Source organism: Dioscorea cayenensis, chromosome 5 (assembly GCF_009730915.1).
Source record: "Dioscorea cayenensis subsp. rotundata cultivar TDr96_F1 chromosome 5, TDr96_F1_v2_PseudoChromosome.rev07_lg8_w22 25.fasta, whole genome shotgun sequence".
In the NCBI taxonomy this organism is placed as follows: domain Eukaryota; kingdom Viridiplantae; phylum Streptophyta; class Magnoliopsida; order Dioscoreales; family Dioscoreaceae; genus Dioscorea; species Dioscorea cayenensis.
In genome coordinates this window covers 27,680,007-27,696,132 of record NC_052475.1, presented here as the reverse complement: position 1 = coordinate 27,696,132, position 16,126 = coordinate 27,680,007, and the positions used below count along the sequence as shown (strand labels likewise).

General features: G+C 32.1%; 1 protein-coding gene and 1 pseudogene across 1 annotated transcript; both read left to right on the top strand.

The window, feature by feature from the left end:
* The first annotated feature begins 4,999 nt into the window (after positions 1–4,999).
* On the top strand, positions 5,000–6,693 carry LOC120260202 (annotated as a pseudogene).
* A 4,670-nt stretch (positions 6,694–11,363) lies between these two features.
* On the top strand, positions 11,364–12,307 carry LOC120261641. Its single transcript, XM_039269601.1, has one exon. It carries the CDS (start codon positions 11,472–11,474, stop codon positions 12,165–12,167), a length of 696 nt encoding a protein of 231 aa, XP_039125535.1. The 5' UTR covers positions 11,364–11,471; the 3' UTR covers positions 12,168–12,307.
* Positions 12,308–16,126: the final 3,819 nt, after the last annotated feature.

Below are 16,126 nucleotides of genomic sequence, written 5' to 3'. Positions count from 1 at the left end.
TGTGGCTACGACATTAACTTCAAAACTCATTTGGTTCTGACAAGATTGCAGATTGTCATCTCCTTGCTAAAGCTGAGGGAACGACAAAACAACAGAGACTGAAAGTAGGCTGCAGCTGTGAATTCAATTATACTTGAAAACATCTCACAAATTGGCATTGAACCTCTTGTTGATTTGGGGCTTAAGTTGGATGACTCGTTTTGCATTTTCAACCCTATACTATTTTATATGGGTTGATTTGTCATTTTACTTATTCGTGAACCCATTGGCCAATTTTGGAATAACTTAGGGGGTTATATGAAACTTTTCCTTGTTTTTTCCCCTTTGTATGTGTGTATTGCTCGTCATTGAAAATTAAGAGGGTTTTCTTGCTGCTCCGTGGATGTAGGCTTGATTGAAAGCCGAACCACGTTAAATTCCTGTGTTCTTGTGCATTTTCATTTTATTTTTGCATATTTCTATTTGTTTTTCCACAACAAAGTGGTATGAGAGAGATTCGATCCTGTGAGAGAATGCCCGGATCTGGATCTGGAATACAGGTAGCAATTGGATCTCGCACAGCACAGATGGCTGTTTCAAATGCAAAATTTGAAATTGAAAAATTCGATGGGAACACGAATTTTGGAATGTGGCAGTGTGAAGTGGTGGGTGTTCTTGTGCAACAAGGGTTAGATGTAACCCTAGAAGATAAACCGGATGATATGGAACAGAATGAGTGGGTGAAGATGAATAGATTGGCGTGTGGCACCATTCGTCTCTGTCTTGCAAAGGAGGTGAAGTATTTCGTGATGAAAGAGACTATGGCAAAAGATTTGTGGCAGACACTAGAAGATAAATACATGATGAAGAGCATTCAAAATCGTTTGTATTTGAAAAGGAAAGTTTTCCGTTTTTCATACAAAGAAGGTACGCCAATGATGGAGCATATTCACTCTTTCAATATATTGATTGTTGATTTGTTAAATCTGGATGAAGAAGTTGAAGATGAAGATAAAGCCTTATTGTTATTGAGTTCATTACCTAATTCGTTTGATCATTTTGCCACCACATTAATTTATGGTAAAGATTCAATAACATTTAAGGATGTTTCTGATGCTTTGATGAATAATGAGTTTCGTAGGAGAGATAAGCAGGCCCAGTTTGAGAATTCAAAAGCATTAGCAGTAAGGGGACGAATAGAGCAACGACAATCAGATAAGAAGAACAAGTTTCGGTCCAAGTCTAGAGGAGTTTTGAGAGGAACTTCAGCAGATGGTAGAAAAATTCCAGCAAAAGATGAGTGTTCATTCTGCCATAATAAAGGTCATTGGAAGAAAGACTGTCCAAAATTGAAGCAAAAGGAGAAGGGAAAAGAGAAGAAAACTGAGAATGCTAATGTGGCCCAGGGGGATGATGACTCTGAGTTTGCTTTGGTATCCACTTCTGATGGTATTTCAAATAGTTGGATCATGGATTCTGGTTGCTCATACCATATGTGTCCGAATAAGGATCATTTTACTAGTTTGGAGTTATCTGATAATGGGACAGTCCTCATGGGAAATGATTATGCATGTGAAAAGAAAGGAGTAGGCACAATCTGTTTGAAACTTCATGATGGAACTATCAGGGAGTTGACAAATGTTTGGTATGTACCAGATCTGGAGAAAAATCTGATATCTTTGGGTGCTTTGGAATCTAGAGGTTTCAAAGTCACAATGGAAGTAGGTAAGCTGAAAGTGTCCAAGGGTGCTATGGTTGTGATGAGAGGAGCCAGACAGAAGAATTTGTATTTTCTACAAGGAAAAACAATTGTAGGTGGAGCTGCTACGATTGTTGCCAAGCAGAGTGAAGGTGTTTCTGATGCTTCTAGGTTGTGGCATATGAGGCTTGGACATGCTGGTGAGAAGGCACTACAAGGGCTGGTCAAGCAAGGCTTGTTAAAGGGTGCAAAGACATGCAAGATTGATTTTTGTGAGCATTGTGAATTGGGAAAACATACCAAGGTGAAATTTGGAACCTCAGTACATCAGACTGAAGGAATTCTTGATTATGTGCATACAGATGTTTGGGGGCCAACACAGGTTGCATCTTTAGGAGGAAAGTTTTGGTTTGTTACATTTGTAGATGACGTTTCCAGAAGAGTTTGGGTCTACACAATGAAGACTAAAGATGAGGTTTTCAACACTTTTTTGGTTTGGAAGAAAATGGTTGAGAATCAGACTGGAAGGAAAATAAAGTGCTTGAGGTCTGACAACGGAGGTGAGTACAAGTCTAATTCTTTCCAGAAATTTTGTGAAGATGAAGGTATTATGAGGCATTTCACAGTGAGGGGAAATCCACAACAAAATGGGGTAGCAGAGAGGATGAACAGGACCTTGTTGGAAAAGGTGAGGTGTATGTTATCCAACGCTGCTTTGGGCAAGATGTTTTGGGCAGAGGCAGTTGCATATGCATGCCACCTCATCAATAGATTACCATCAGCTGCACTTGAAGGTAAAACACCTTATGAGGTGTGGACTGGAAAACCTGCTACTGATTATGATTCTTTGCATATTTTTGGTTGTACTGCTTACTTTCATGTCACAGAAAGTAAACTTGATCCGAGAGCAAAGAAAGGTGTATTTTTGGGTCTTTGCAGTGGTGTCAAAGGATACAAGTTATGGTGCCCAAAGTTGAAGAAGTTGATATTAAGCAGAGATGTTACATTTGATGAAGGCAGATTTCTCAAAAGTGAAATACAACCTAGTAAGAAAATTGTGCAAAGCAGGAATGTGCAACAGGTGGAGTTTGAGCATAATGCAGCTAGTTCTCAGATGAATGCAAGCCCTACACCTACAAATGATTTTACAGATAATATTGATGGAGGTTCTCAGCATGAACCTAAACAGCAGCATGATAATAGTATAGCTGCAACTAGGACAAGGAGAGAAATCAGAAAGCCACCCCGATTTGCTGACATGGTTGCTTATGCGTTGCCTGTTTTAGAAGATGACATTCCAACCACCTATAAAGAAGCCATTAGAAGTTCAGAAAAAATGGATTGGAATAAGGCTATGGATGAAGAAATGCAATCTTTTCAGAAGAATAACACTTGGGAGCTTGTGAAGCTTACAAAGGGAAGAAAAGAGATTGGTTGCAAATGGGTGTATGCAAAAAAGGAAGGTACTCAGGGAAAAGATAGTGTGAGGTTCAAGGCAAGATTGGTGGCCAAAGGTTATGCACAGAGAGAAGGACTTGACTACAATGAAGTTTTTTCTCCAGTAGTAAAGCATTCATCTATTCGGATTCTTTTGGCTTTGGTTGCTCAGTTTGACTTGAATTTGGTACAATTTGATGTGAAGACTGCATTTCTGCATGGGGACTTGGAAGAGGAGATTTACATGTCACAACCAGAAGGTTTTAAGGCAGTTGGCAAGGAAGACTTGGTTTGCAGGTTGAACAGGTCATTATATGGTTTGAAACAGTCTCCAAGGCAATGGTACAAGAGGTTTGATCAATTTATGAAAGTTCAGAAATTCACAAGAAGTCTTTATGATCCTTGTGTTTACTTTAAGAAGTTGTTGGATGGGACTTTCATTTACTTATTGTTATATGTGGATGACATGTTAATTGCTGCAAGAAATATTGCTGAGGTTGATAAGTTGAAGAACCAGTTGAACTCAGAATTTGAAATGAAGGAATTAGGAGAGGCCAAGAAGATATTGGGCATAGAGATTAGTAGAGATAGAGTAAAGGGCACAGTGCATCTGAGTCAAAACCAAAACTTGAAGAAGATAGTACAGCGGTTTGGCATGGATGAACACACTAAACCAGTTAGTACCCTTCTTGCTCCTCATTTTAAATTGAGTGCTGATCAATCCCCAAAATCTGATGTCGAAAGAGATTATATGAAGAAGGTACCTTATGCTAGTTTAATTGGATGTCTTATGTATGCTATGGTATGTACAAGACCTGATATTTCCCAGGCTGTTAGTATGGTGTGTAGATATATGCATGATCCAGGAAAAAAACACTGGGAAGCTGCAAAGTGGGTATTGAGATACATTAAAGACACTATGGAGGTTGGTCTAAAATTTGAGAGAAATCATGAGAATGATGACAGATTTCTCATTGGCTATGTGGATTCAGATTTTGCTGGTGATCTGGACAATAGGAGGTCTACTGCAGGGTATTTGTTTACTTTGGCTAGTGGGCCTATCAGTTGGAAGTCTACATTGCAGTCTACTGTAGCATTATCTACTACAGAAGCAGAGTATATGGCAACAACATAAGCTTTGAAGGAGGCCATTTGGATACATGGACTGATTGCAGACTTGGGGTTTAACCAAAACCAGGTGGAGGTATTTAGTGATAGCCAGAGTGCTATTCACTTAGCAAAGAACCAGGTTCACCATGCTCGGACTAAACATATAGATGTTCGTTTTCATTTTGTTCGTGATATTGTGAATGGTGGGGTTATTTTGCTTCAGAAAATTCATACAAGGGATAATCCTGCTGATATGATGACTAAGGTCATTGGTGGTGCCAAGTTCAATCATTGCTTGAACTTGGTCAACATTGTGATTGTTTGAATTGTTGGAGATGCAGCAAGGAACTTGTGAGATTGGTGTGAGATTTCATACTAAGGTGGATGTCGATGATGAGATGATTTGTGATGTGGCTTGCAAATCTCGCCAAGGTGGAGATTGTTGATTTGGGGCTTAAGTTGGATGACTCGTTTTGCATTTTCAACCCTGTACTATTTTATATGGGTTGATTTATCATTTTACTTATTTGTGAACCCATTGGCCAATTTTGGAATAACTTAGGGGGTTATATGAAACTTTTCCTTGTTTTTCCCCCTTTGTATGTATGTATTGCTCGTCATTGAAAATTAAGAGGGTTTTCTTGCTGCTCCGTGGATGTAGGCTTGATTGAAAGCCGAACCACGTTAAATTCCTGTGTTCTTGTGCATTTTCATTTTATTTTTGCATATTTCTATTTGTTTTTCCACAACATCTCTATGTCTTCTCATTGTTAAATATGGGAGAATCAGGTGGATGAACATGAAGTCCCTAATGGTTTGGCAACGGAAGAAAAACCGAAGGAAGTGCTCAAGGTGCTCTCTAAACCATTGAAATAGTTTGTGTATGTTTCCTTATATTGTCCTGGCACAATTCAGTCTAGATAATTCATGGAACAGAGCCATGGTATATTACTCATTCTCATTATCTGACATTTGTAATGTTTGTTCAATAATCGTGCCATGTTTTAGCCATGATGTTAAAAATTTTATTAATATGATTGTAGATCGTCAATGCACTAGGAGGAAGTGTAGATTCATCAAAGGACAAGCTCAAGGTCTTCTATTTCGACTATTGTAACCATAAAGAGGTTCCATATAGCAGCAGCTTACAGCCTCTTGATCCATCAGTCTCATCAGCATCTGGGTTGGCCCAGCTGTGCAGCCTTGCATATAGAATATTTGAGTGAATGTACTCTAACCAGTTCAAAAGAATTTAGGGCATGTTTGGATTCAAGGATTGATCCCCAAGGATTGGGGATCAATCCTTGTGGCATGTGCATGCCCATGTTTGGGCATGCACCTAGGGATATGGGAAGGGATTGAGGGGGGATTGTATGCCCCTCAACCCCTTCATGCTCATCCCCCTCATTTTTGGGGGGATTGAGCATGCCTTGATGATGTAATTACCTTTTTACCCTTTATAATGTTATATTTATTTAAATGTTAATGATTTACATTGTATTTATACATTATATTTATATTGTATTTACATCGTATTGGATGAAAATTAAGAAATGACATATTATACATTGTATTTATTTTTTTAAAAATATTAAAATTATTTATATTTTTAGTGATTTAAAAAAATAATTAAATTTGAACATTTATTTATTTTTAAATAAAAATAATTAAATCGTATTCATCAATTAAAATGTATAAATTTAAAATTTTATTTAGAAAATGAATAACTCATTTATTTTTTTATAGAAATTGGAGCTATTTAATAATAATTGTTTCTTTTACAAGATATATTATTTAATTAAAATATTAAAGTGTAAAAAAGTAATTTTACTAAAATTTTCTCCTATTCTCTATCTTATTCCTATTCCCATCCCCTCCAACCAAACATTACTTTTGTTCCCATCCCCAATCCCCTTTTCCTATTTATATTCCCATCCCCTTCCCCTTCCCCTTCTCCATCCCCATCCCCATATTTCCATTTCCTCTAACCAAACGGACCCTTAAGGCTATTGTTGAGGATAGGGATACATCTGGGGGAAAGGTTAGAGGACAATGAACCGGACCAATTCTAATTGTGTCATTGGTTCACATTGAAGCTGAAACTAAAATAAATGCTGCCTTTCTAACGGTTTGTTCAATATGATATTCATTCTCATCACTAAATTTGATTAAGCTGTTTGCTTTATACAAATGATTATCCATTCTCTGATATGATTAGATTCTCGGTTTTATTCTTAATATGCAGGTAGGACTGGCAAGGACACCGAGGAAAGAAGGGCAGTTCTTCATAGCCTGCAGGAGTTGCATGCAGGACACTGCAAAGAAAAACAGGCTGAATATCTGGCAATACGGCAATATTCTATCTGATGATGAAGAGCCTGCATTTACGGCGAGGAAGGCTGGAGGCCGTGGGTAATTGATTCAGATAAACTGATACTCTCTTTCACTTACTAGCTTGAAAGAGAATTTTTTACAGACCTGAATTACTGTCACCTTTGCCTCTACAGAGACTGCACTCAGAGTTGATATATCTTTATTTTTTAACTGTAACTTGAAAGGATTCAAAATAGCAGGTTTCAGCCTCAACAACAATAAACTAGATTTGTATTTCTAGCAATAAAACAAGATTTGTCATTAGTTTTTCTTTGATATTTTAAAGATTATATGTTATTCTGTTCATATTAACATGTCATCCATCCTTTTCAGTAAGCCATCTCTCTGTGTCTTCATATGGATGTATAACAAGATACTTAATCTTTAACAGGATGATCATGATTGAATAAGGGAGAGAGGCATCTTTATTTTTAAAAGAAAAAAGCTTATATTAAAGTTTTCATAATTAGGTAAGTATTCCCTACAATGTTTCCAAGTTGCCACCTTCCAAAATAGAAGTTTCTTTCTCTTCATTTGAGCCATGAAATAAGCCTGAGACCGAGAGAGATAGCCTCTCATTGATGCTCTTTTGTGGTCAAAGGGTATCCCGTATCCCCCACAGACTCCAGTGATTCAAAGTTAAGGCATCATCATGATTCATGGCATTTTTGCATTGGTGACCCCCCACACACATACCTTCCCATTCAATCTACAAGAACATGGAAAACAGAAAATAAAAATTAAAAACAATAATAATAATAATAATAATAAAGTAAAAGGAGACAAAAGAAAAAGGGCTCGTGGAGAAGAGTCAGCAGAGAGTCCCACTCCTTTTGTTTACTTGCTGTACAACTTGGACAAGTGTTTGAAAAGATTGATGTGGCCTTTAGTCCATATATATATATATATATATAATGTAAATGTATGTCCATGCCGGCCCCCATGAAAAATATTAGAAATTTTTACCATTCTCCTTGATTTGACTGGGTTAATATATATATATATATATAATTCTTATTTTTGTATTAAATTTAAGTATATATTCTTTGACTTTTTTTAATTAAAAAATGAATGGTTTGTTCAATAAAATCAGTTTTATATTTAGTATCTAATGATATCGTTTATAGAATATTTTGCTTTAAAATTTTAAAAAAAATCGCTATATTTTCATGAAGTGTGAAATTAAAAAAAAAAAAAAATCTCAACTCATAAAATTTGAAGATCTTGGGTTGGTAAGTACATTAAATTATGTTTATGACTCATAATGGCATACATGGTATATATCCAAAAAAGACAAGTTCTCGTGTGCATGCTTTTGTACTTATACAGGTCAAAGGAATGCATTCTTGCCTTGGTATTTAAAATCTCTATGAACTATATGTAAATATATATATATATATATATATAGAAGCAAGTTCCCTTCTTCATAGTTCATATAAACACTCATTGTTTATATATTATGAATGCATGGATGAAGATGAAACCTTGAGACTTGTCATGGTTGTCACCGTCTTATGGGACCATTACTCTGGTATTTGAGAAGAAGAGTTAAAAGAGATATTCCTTTGTATGCACATTGGACTTAGTTCCTATCTTTTCTATATATAATCTAGATATAATTATATAATTATATAATCTAGATATAATTATATAATTATATCTAGAGAGAGACAGAAGAGATTTGAAAAAGATAATATATTGGTCTTGGCTTTGAAAGAAGAAGCACACCATGTCCAATGAGTTTGGGGCTGGAGAAGTTGGACTTGGTCTTAATTGCTTGGAATGGAATATGATATACATATATATAGAGATATATTATATAATATAATATAATATAAATAAAAAATATTGGTAGAATTGGAAAGGTAGGTGGGTTTAGGGTTTGATGTTGGAGACCCTCGTGCATCGGTTCAGGTGGATAAAGTTGGTCATCTGGGTCTTACTTATGTTATTCTTACTTTGCCAACTCCAAGATATGCATCTGTCACACATCTTTTCTTTTTTCTTTTTTTTTCTTTTAATTTTCATTTTTAATTTCTCAACCAGTCAAAGGTTGAGAGTATACAACAAGAGAGACAGAGGTTGAGTTTTATTTGCTAACTAAAATCAAACTAACAAATATATAATGTATATATATATATATATATTCTTGCATATTCATATGTTTATTTCAACACAAGTGAGCATGTTAAAATTTAATTGTTTAGAGTTTTTATTATTCTTATTTTAAATTTTGGTGTCTTTACAATTCTATTTATAAAAACCATCCATTATCAACACTCTCCTGGGTTATATTGTGTATTCACTTGATATATAATAACATCCATTATCAACACTCTCCATCAGATCAATTATTTATTTAAACAAATTATTATTAATTTATTTTATTAAAAAAATTATAATGAGTTTTTTTTTTTTGGTTTATGAAAAAAATCATTTTGTGCTACTCTCATTAATTGGCCATCTCTTTCTCATATAAAGTTCAACCAAAATTATTAATTTTAGGGGTCCTTTGGGATTGTTTCAATTTTTTCGTTTTTTGTTTTTGTTTCGCTTTTGTTTTTTTTTGTTTTTTCAATTTTTTAAAACACAAAAAAATATTTGGTTATACTAACTGTTGTGTATTTTAAAAAATAAAAACACAAATAGTTTGGTTAGCACAAAAATATTATATAATTATATGCTTTTTTATCATCTTTTCAAATTTATATTTTTTAATTTTTTTTATAAAACTTTATTTTTAATATTATTTTATTTGATTGTACTATTAAATAAAATTAATAACATAGCGTGTATTTTATGGGTAAAAAATATCTCATAAAAATTATACCATGTGAAACTAAAAAATATTTTGGAGTTTGTCTTAAAAAATTTAATATGTATATATATATATATATATTAAAATTGGGTCCATTTGATTTTCAGATTTTTTAAAAAAATAAAAGTATATATATTATATGTTTTATCCTAGTTTTTAAAAATCAAGGGTATAACAATAATTTTCATTAATACATTATAAAATATATTTTTTTATACTATATAAATTAATTGGTAAAATATCAAGTCCAAATAATAAATTTTTATAAATATTTTTCTCAAAATATATTTTTTAAATTATTAGTAGTGATTTGTAAAAAAAATTGATATGAAAAAATATAAATAATAAAATAAAAGGAATTAAAAATTAAAGAGGAAGAGAGAGAGAGAAAGAATAGAGGAGGAAGAGTTTTACGGTGGGAGAAAGGGTTTTGAAAACGTTTTAAAAAATTTGAAAACATAAAAATCTTGTTTTCTGTTTTTTTTTTTTAAACATAAGAATTGCTGTTAAAATTTTTGAAAATAAAAATAATATGTCAAATATGTTTTCTTAATTTTGTTTCCAAAATATAAAATTAAAAAAAAGAATTTACAACTATACTAAATGACTCTCAGTTAACAAATTAATACAACCAAACCTAAAGAAAATTTACAATATCACAAAATACTCAAATTGTTGAACCATGCATCTTGATCAATTTTGATTTAAACATTAATGATGAACAGTTGTATAATAAATAATTTGAATGATACGGTGCATGAATACTTGTAAAATTTAATTTCCCAAACAAATACTGTCCACAAAGTTAATAAATAAAGCCATTGATTTGAATGCAAACCCTTATTTGCATTGAGAAAAGAGCTATTGCACGTGCAAAAACAGTAATAAATAAAGAGAAAAAAAAAAAAAAGAATTAGAGCGTGTGAAGACCAGCCAACCAACCAACCAACCAAAAGGTACACCAATGTCTCATCTAACTCTCTAATAACATTAGGATCTTATTCATCTCATCAATGACCTTTTAAAAGTAAATATTAGTTAGCATTTTTCATTAAAATACTAATTCTTTGAAAAAGTTCTTTTTCAGTCAAAGTGTCAACATTCCAATTCCAATACCAATTCTAATTCAAACCTTGTTTTCTACCTTCTTTTTTCTCTTAATATTTTTGTATATATATATATATATTCAAAAGAGGAGAAAGTCTGGCGCATGCTTCTACTTGTTTGAATTTTATGCTTGCTGTTTACTTCAATATAATTAATGTAAATTGTCTTTATTTTGTTTTGTTTATTTGGTTTTTTAAGTATATATATAGTGCTTTAATAATTCTCTTGAAACGAAAAGTATATTTGAATTATTATAGTTGCTATTTCCTAGTTGTTGTCATGGAAATAAGTTTGCTGTCAATCATGCATGGAGTTATAATTTTCTAATTTTTAATAATACAGATGATATAATTTTTTAATATGCTAAATCTTTATACAACCTGCTTGAATATCTTATGGTCGGCTGTGGTTGTTAATATTATTCATAAATTTAAATACAAATAAGTTTATGCTATAAAAAATCGATTTTTTCTGTTAAAATATAAAGTAGTGATTTAATATAATATAATATAATATACGTGGAGAAACCACCATGAAATTAAACATATACACACAAAAAAAAGGTTGTTTATGTGATATAAATATAGAGTTTTGATAATTATTATTTTATTTTTTCCAATAATTTTTTTCAACCATTCCTCTATAAATATCAGTCAATATTTAAAAATTCATTTTAAAAAAATACATCCCCCACAAAAAGAAATCCATCCATATTTTAAAACAAAATAAAATGAAATACTAAAATGTAAACAAAGCCATGTTCCTCTTTTCAAACCCCACCCAACCTTGATTGAGTATAAATACACCACCCACACGCCCTTTCTCCCACTCTAATCTCATTTCTCCACCAACCACACGCTCTCTTTCTCTCTTTTCTCTCTTCCACTCCTTCTTCCTTTCTCTTCTTTATATATATATATATATATATATGAAAAAAAATATATATAAATGGGTATTAAATCACTAACGCTCCAAATGATCCCCTGGTGCTTCCACGTGGCCGGCGCAGCATGCCGGGACGGACCAACACCCGGTCCGACCCGCATCGTCCGTCTTATCGGATCCGACGGTCGGGTTCGGATCTACGACAGATCCGTTTGTGCAGCGGAGCTAATGCGGGAGCACCCACTCCACTTAGTCTGCAGATCCGATACCTTCTTCATCGGCCAACGGGTCCCTGCCCTCGCCGCCGGCGACCGTCTCCAGCCTGGCCACAGCTACCTTCTCCTTCCTGCTTCCTTCTTCCACTCCGTTCTCTCCTTCGTCACTCTTGCTTCTTCTTTAGCGGGTTCAAACCCGAACCGTAAGGCTCCGATAAGGCCTTTTGATATTAAGAAAACGGATTCGGGTACGTTGCAAGTCCGGGTTTCTGATGAGTTCTTGGAGAAGGTGGCGGAGGAGGAGGAGGAGGAGAGAAGACTTAGGAGAGTTTGTACTACTCAAGAGCTTGAGAAGGATTATAAGCAGCTTGTGAGATGTAAATCCAGACAGTGGAGACCAAAGCTTGAGACCATTAGAGAGTCTGATAGGAAGAGAGGTGTCAGAGCTCTCAAAGCCTTTGGTGGTATCAAGAGAAGGAAGAAGAAGACCATCAAGTCCAAAGACAACACTATAATTACTTCTTCTTCTTCTGATCAGTTGTAGAAAAAGAACTTCATTAATGGATTCAGACCTTAGTTTTTTTTTTTTTTTAGTTTTGAGTTAAAAAGGTTGTAATATAAGAGAGAGATCATTTACAGTGGTATAAAAGATTGAGACTTATCTAAAAGGACATGGTTTCTTTTCTTCTGTTTTAATTTAATGGTCTGTTTGAATGAGTTATGATATCTGTATTTTTTTTTCATTGGTTTGACTGTGGTCAATGCTTGGTTGTGTTTGGCTAGGCAATGGTGTCAGCTTCCAGCTCATAATGTAAAGGAGTGAAGATTATTTATAATATTTATAAGGTTTATATATATATATAAATTAGGTACATTGGTGGATGAGATGAGATGGGATGGGATGGTATACACGAGCGAGCAGTGCAAAGCAACGCATGTTAATAATAATGTGGGGACTTGTTTGGAAAAGGACAAAATAGAGGTCAAATCGCGTTGAGTTGAACACCCACTTTGATTTGAAAGGGACCAAGGACGCCACATGCCTCAATTGCCGGGCCTGGTTCCGGTGGGCCCTGCTTTGCAGTCTTTCTTTTAGTCGCTGGCCCCCACATCTTTGAATGGCCCTTTTCTTTCGTACTTACATAAGGCCCATGTCCTTTTGGATTATTGGGCCTTTAAAGCCCAGTACTTAGTCAGATGGGCCTCATGTTTCACTCAAATTGATTTTCTTTGTAATCTTTCTTATGTGTATGTTCTATCAAGAGTAAGAATGTTGTCACTGTTTGGGTTGTTTTCCTTGTTGCATGTAGCCCCAAAAGTGGTTGTATAAAGTCATCTGTGTAAGAAGAGTGGGTAGATAACTATTTTGTTTATAGCCATTGGATGATTATTCAATGACTATTATTTATATAGATAATGTATAAATTTATTATTTATGATTATTATATAACATTGTTTGGTATTGTTTTAATATTGTTTATAAATAGATTTTAGCCATTAGATGATGATTCAAAAGGTACTGTGGATGTCCATTGATTTGAAATATTCTAAAAATATTTTTAGATGATGGGTCCTCCATATTAAATATATATTTTTTTGTAAGCGTGAAATGGTTGTATATATATATATACACATATCATCCTTAAAGACCAAGTTGTAGGCTTATCGTTCATCGTTAGTGTAACTGAAATTAGTTTAATTTGAAATTGTTCTAAAAAATAACCTTTGGTGACTTCCAAGTGCAAGAGTGATATCACTCTAGAAGGTATCTTATGGACTATATATATCTCACATCTTTAGAAAACGATAATATTCAATTATATAATAAGAATGCATTCTTATTTTATTATTATTTTTTTTATCAACATTTCACTCCATTAACTTTTCAAGGATCTTTTGTACTATTTTGCTCATTTCAAAATAAATTGTGATCTATCTATCTATCTTTTTTTTTTTTTGTATTTATGAGAAAGGTGAAGGACAGTAAAGGTGAGAAACTCGCACAGGGAAAATTTTCCTTGTCAGCTTCCATTATAATCATTCAAAAGAGATTATAATCAATGAATGAATAAATGAAATACTTTGTTGTTTTAACATTTAATGTTTATTTATGTATTTATTTTAATAATTAAAATGGGTAAATAAACAATCATTCAAACTAAGTTGAATGACAGACAATCATAACACAAGCAGAAAATATTAAAAGTAAATCATAGAGCTTTGAAAAGGCAGGCTCCAATTCACAAAAATGAGAGTTATTGGATTTTTTTTTTTATAAAGTAGATAAATCACGTTTCATTGCAAATAAGGGGACGTATAAAGGTAGATAGAAGCGGATAAAAAAAATAAAATATAGGAGAAAAAAGACAGAGGGGAAGCAAAGGCAAGTCACCAGCGGTGGACCGGCCTAAAAGATAGAAGACAACAACAAAAAAAGACAAAAAATAAGGGGAGGTCTATCCTGGTCCTAGGGGGGATGTCACATCGAAATGCCTTTAAATGAGAGAGTTGTTGTGATCGCTAGCCGAAGGAGGTTGGGCACCAAGGCTAGGAGGTAAGAATCTTGTGTCGGTGAGACTCTTTTTAATTTTGGAGTTGTCCTTTTCAACGAAGAGTTTGATCAAATCCGAAGCTGCATAAATCCAAAAGAGAAATATATGATTAATTTTTTTTACATATTAGGGTAGAAAAATCTAAAGTTATATAGTTAAAAACACGATTGTTGCGCTCAGTTCAAATGCCCCAAGAGATATATCACGGACAAGTAGCTTCTCCAAAGATTAGGGGCATAGGTTCCCCTTGACACCAAGGCTGACTAGCCCATATTGATTCTATTGGATCTAAAATTGAATAAAAATTGTTAATATATATCAGTAATAAATTTAAAATAAATACTATCATAAAAAAGTTTTTTTCAAGGTACTCCCTAGATTGTTTATGAAAATTTCTTTAAGTCTTGCTTCCCACATTCAAAATGGTTTGTCCTCATTAATTCTCAGACAAAAGAAATATTTATCTGTTAATTTAAACAATTAATAACCTAAGTGAAGATTTTCTTTTAACCTATGTAAGTGAACTGTGAAGTGATATACAGTGAATGCTCCTCTTTCGCTACATGAAAACTATAATTTAAAAACATTTTTTTTTTGTTTTTAATATGTAATTGATTAGAAATAAAGTGATGATATGTTTTTAAAATTGGAAACGAAGTAGTAACATAATTGAGTTCGTTGCTAAATTCTCAAAATTGAGACAAACAAAAATCATATTAGAATTTTAGAAATTATAAATTAGTTGCTAAATTCTAAAAATGGAAACAGACAAAAATCATAGTAGAATTTTAGAAATTAGAAATCAAGTAGAATGGAATTTTTTTTTTTTGAATATGTTTTTTTCTATTAAAAAATCAATAGATCAGTTTCCAATTCATTTTAAACCAGATTAATTTATTTCTAATCTATTTTTAATTTCCCATGCATAATAAAAATAATAAAATAATAATTTATTTTCAAGAACTCAATAATATAATCTCATTAAACACAAATTATTTATTAGTCCTTACAATTTTCAAATATCTTATGCAGTCCTGATATTTCAATTTTCTCTGCAGTCTCTCTTTTTTCATTTTACTTATTTTTTAATCTCTGCATCAGTTTATTTTTTTTTAAATCCAATTTTGTGCCGCTTATGAAATTTACTTCCTGTCTATTAAGTATATTTTTTATTTAACATTGTGTGTTTACGTGTAACTACATAAATTTTCATTTAAAATATAATACTTAAAAATATAAGGATTTGGTTTAAAATTCAATTCTATTTAATTTTGAATTATAATTATTTGATTTTTTTTAAAAATTCATTCTATTTAAAAAAGTTAATATATTTATAAAATTTATATATTTAATTTTAAAAAAAACTTATTATACCTGTTATATTTTTAAGTTACTTATAAAATTTACAAATAGTTTTAATGTAAAAATTTAAAGATTTAAGGTTTTTATTGAATTTTCTAAATAATTTTAAAAATCAAATATTTTATAGAAAATTTGAAACAAAATTCAAATCCGTTTCTAATTTTAGCAACTGATTTGAATTTTGTTTTTAATTTTAGAAAAGGATTTGAAATCCATTTCCAATTTTATTATATATATATATACTTTAAAATATAAAGAAAGGGCTTACATTCATTTCTACTTAATTTTGAGTTATACATGTTTTAAATTATTTTTTTTTTAAATTCATTCTATCTAAAAAGAGTTAATATATGTACAAAATTTATATACTTATTATACATGTTTATATATTTAAGTTATTTATAAAATTTACAAATAATTTTAATGTAAAAAGAACGGATTAATAAAATCATAACATATACCTATAATATGTAAACTGTTGTTGTTGTTATTATTATTGTTTAAAGATTTAAGGTTTTTAATAAATTTTCTAAATAAACTATAATTATGAAAATTTATAATTACTTAAATTTATTCCAAGATATAATTT

Coding starts and splice junctions, on each gene's coding strand:
- LOC120261641 (XM_039269601.1), top strand. CDS start 11,472: ATGGGTATTAAATCACTAACGCTCCAAATGATCCCCTGGTGCTTCCAC.